At 57.2% G+C, this 4097-nt stretch overlaps 1 protein-coding gene across 1 annotated transcript in view; it reads left to right on the plus strand.

Moving 5' to 3' along the window:
- ZNF74 (zinc finger protein 74) overlaps positions 1 to 4097 on the plus strand; it is an 18652-nt gene that overhangs the window by 13423 nt on the left and 1132 nt on the right. The window contains exon 5 of the mRNA XM_027772606.1: positions 2477 to 4093. Within this exon, the coding sequence (XP_027628407.1) occupies positions 2477 to 4093 (1617 nt within the window). The remainder of the gene's footprint in view (positions 1 to 2476; positions 4094 to 4097) is intronic.

Here is a 4097-nt window from a genome sequence, read left to right on the forward strand (position 1 = left end):
GCGCGTGTGAGTGCATGCCCAAGATCCTGAGAGGAGAATGGAGGAGAAGGGATTGCAGCGTGGCCATCCTCCCTGGGGGATGATTTCTCGCTTTCTGTCTCTATGTCTCTCTCTGTCTTGTCTGTCTGGTGAGCGCACGCACCCTATAGCAAAAATCTCTCCCCCAAAAAAGAACTATTTGTGTTTATTATGATTTTTAAAATAATTATCTTATTGGGGGACCAGCAGTTAGCGTAATGGCTATGTCGCTGGACTCCCATGTAGTCAACCACAGTTCGCGTCCCGGACCCGGTGGCTTAAACTCACGCTGAGCGCGTGTGCGTGCGTGCCCAAGATCCGAGAGGAGAACCGAGGAGAAGGGATTGCAGCATGGCCATCCCCTCAGGGGATGATTTCTCGCTTTCTGTCTCTCTGTCTCTCTCGTCTGTCTGGCGAGCGCACGTGCCCTATACCGAAAACCTCTCCAAAAAAAATTATTATTATTTTAATTTTCTCTAGGGCACGTGTAGTCACCAGAGAGAGACAGAGAGAGAGGGTCAGGATTTGAACTGCCATTGGCCATGTGGGAGTCCAGTGCCCCAACCATCACGCCACCTGCTGGCCCCTTTATTATCATTTTTTTAAATTTGCTATGCGGCACATGTGCTCACCAGAGAGAGAAAGAGAAAAAGAAAGGGAGAGAGAGAATGAGAAAGCAAGCCCTGGGCCTGCGACCCAGACCCGTCAGCCATGAGGAAGTCCGGCACCTTGACCACCAGCCGCCTGCTTGCCCTTCTGTGTCTTTTCTTTTTAGCTTATGTTTTATTTATTTATTTGTTTGTTTGTTTGTTTGTTTATTTATTTTGTGTGTGGAGAGGTTTATTGCTATAGGGCGCATGCGCTCGCCAGACAGACAGAGAGAGACAGACAGAAAGCGAGAAACCATCCCTCCCTCCCCATCCCAGGGGGATGGCCACGCCACGATCCCTTCTCCTCCATTCTCCTCTCAGGATCTTGGGCACGTGTGCATACGTGCCCGGCATGAGTTTTAAGCCACCGGGTCCGGGACTCGAACTATGGTCAACTACCTGGTAGTTGAGTGACGTAGCCGTTACGCTAACTGCTGGTCCCTAGCTTATGTTTTATTCATGAAAAGAGCATATGCACACATGTGCGAGTGACCACCCTCCTCACGCCCCTGTCCCTTCCTCCAGTCCTCTGGCCGATCGGCTCCAGGGCACACGTGCGTGGCCTGGCATGTCTCCGGCTAAGCAGACTGGGCATTCCAACCACGACTCTGGCTTCTCTACCAACACACAGGCTAACATCAGTCATTCCACTGCACAGTAAGGCTTTTTATTTTTTTTAAGTTTATTCATTTATTTCTATATTTATTCATGTATTTCGAGCGAGACAGAAATACAGGAACCCCCAGCAGGGTCTTCATGCCACAACCTGCCCTGATCTCAGCCAGCCACGTCGCGCACACACACAGGCGTGCCTACCCCGCGTGCTCAGAGCAGTCGTGGGAAGCGAGCCCAACCCAGGACCTTCCCACGTGGGCCCCGCTGCGTCACGCCGTACCACCACCTGCTCCTCCCCCGTCTTTAATTAGCAACCAGTTTATTTGCTGGTTGGCTTTTAAAATTTTATTTGTAGGGGCCAGCAGGTGGCATGGTGGTTAAAGCTCTGGACACTCCCACAATAGCCCCCATGGTTCAAGTCCTGAATCCCGTGGTTTACTTTCTCACTTCCTCTCTCTCTCGCTCTCTCTCTCTCTCTCTCTCTCTCTTTCTCTCTCTCTCTCTCTCTTTCTCTCTGTCTCTCTCTGGTCAAATTCAAACAAATGAATGAATAAATTAAGTTAAACAAATAATTCTTTAAAAAATGATCTTGGGCACGCACACACACATGCCCGGTGTGAGTTTAAGCCACTGGGTCTGGGTCTTGAACTGCAGTCGACTACATGAGAATCCAGTGACATAGCCATTTTGCCAACTGCTGGTCAGTAACTTGCTTTCTCACTTTCCCTTTCTCTCTCTCTCTCTGGTCAAATCAAAATGAATGAATAAATTAAGTAAATTATTCTCTTTTAAAAAATGTATTTGTAAGAAAATGTGTACGCACATGCTCAAAAGATTGAAGCGGCCAGGGTCTGGTCTCACTGTATTCCCCTCCCTCCAGCCCATCAGGATCCTGGTTACACACACGCACCCCCTGGGTGTCTCTGCTCAGTCAGGCCAGGGATCCGAACCACCGCCAACCACGCGGCTTCCAGCACTGCAGGCCAGCTGCGTACGCCTCCTGTGTCTGCTTCCAGCCGCTCTCCCACGCGCTCTCCTGTGCCTCTCCACCCCCAGCCTCCATGCTCTGGGCTCTGTCTCCCACTCTCTGTTCTGGGCTTCTCTGCCTTTCTGGGGCGGCTCTTGAATCCAAATCCCAGGGCCGCACTTCACACCGCGTGCCCACCGAGAACGCCCCTTTCAATGTCTTACAGAATGGGAGCCGAGGCCCGGCCTGAAGGAGCAGTGCCCTGGGCAGCAGGGTGTTTGCACAGAGGACCCACCGCAGGGGCTGCTCCTGGAGTGGCCGCGGATGAAGTCCAATCTTCCCAGCACCAACCTGGGCGGATCGTGCGCCTGGGAGGACCCGGCGGATCCCCAGTGGAGAAGCGAGGCCACGCTCTGGAGCCACGTGTCTACCGCCCAGGGGGACATCTCCATGGAGGAGGGCTCTGGGGGACACCTCCGGTTCAAGGAGGAGTCCCCACTCCAGTGCACCCTCTTGGCCCAGCCGAGCATCCCCATCAGGGCTGTCCAGTCTCCCAAGGGTGTCGCCAGAGACCACCAGGGACCGCGCGCAGGGCAGAGCCCTTTCAAGTCAAGCGCGCTCAGGAAACCCGCGCAGGCGCAGGCGCACCGGCGGCCAGGGGTGGGCCCCGGGGACGGGCTGTTCGTGTGCGCTGAGTGTGGGAAAGCCTTCCCCCAGAGCGCGTCCCTCGCGCTGCACCGGCGCTGGCACACCCGGGAGAAGGCGTACAAGTGCGGCGAGTGCGGCAAGGCCTTCACGTGGAGCACCAACCTCCTGGAGCACCAGCGGATCCACACGGGCGAGAAGCCCTTCTTCTGCGGCGAGTGCGGGAAGGCCTTCAGCTGCCACTCGTCCCTCAACGTGCACCACAGGACCCACACCGGGGAGCGGCCGTACAAGTGCAGCGCCTGCGAGAAGGCCTTCAGCTGCAGCTCGCTGCTCAACATGCACCTGCGCGTGCACACGGGCGAGAAGCCCTACCAGTGCGCCGACTGCGGCAAGGCCTTCAACCAGCGGACGCACCTGACCCCCTGCACCCAGCGGACGCACCTGACCCGCCACCGCAGGATCCACACGGGCGAGAAGCCCTACAAGTGCCCGGAGTGCGGGAAGGCCTTCACCTGCCACTCGTCCCTCACGGTGCACGAGAAGATCCACAGGGGCGACAAGCCGTTCAAGTGCGGCGAGTGCGAGAAGGCCTTCAACCACCGCTCCCGCCTGGCGCTGCACCAGCGCGTGCACACGGGCGAGAAGCCGTTCAAGTGCGCCGACTGCGGCAAGGCCTTCAGCTGCCACTCGTACCTGGTGGTGCACCAGCGGATCCACAGCGGGGAGAAGCCCTTCCGCTGCAACGAGTGCGGCAAGGCCTTTAGCTCTCACTCCTACCTCATCGTGCACCAGCGGGTCCACACCGGGGAGAAGCCCTTCGACTGCAGCCGCTGCTGGAAGGCCTTCAGCTGCCACTCGTCCCTCATCGTGCACCGGCGCGTCCACACCGGGGAGAAGCCCTACAAGTGCCGCGAGTGCGGTAAGGCCTTCAGCCAGAACCACTGCCTCATCAAACATCAGAAAGTCCACTCCGGGGAGAAGTCGTTCCCCTGCGCCCAGTGCGGCCAGGTGTTCCCCTGGCACTCGCAGCTGGCGGAGCACCGGAGGCTGCACAGGGAGGAGAAGCCCTTTGCCCTCCAGTTCAACAAACACTTACTGAGCTCCTACTACGCGCCCGGCGGGCTGCTGGGTGCGGGAGAGACGGGGGTGAGTGACTCGGGGGCGGTAAACGCCCTGGACGTGGCTGAGCTTCTCCGCGC

The sequence above is a fragment of the Tupaia chinensis genome, unplaced genomic scaffold (genome assembly GCF_000334495.1).
Source record: "Tupaia chinensis unplaced genomic scaffold, TupChi_1.0 Scaffold000287_1, whole genome shotgun sequence".
Lineage (NCBI taxonomy): Eukaryota > Metazoa > Chordata > Mammalia > Scandentia > Tupaiidae > Tupaia > Tupaia belangeri.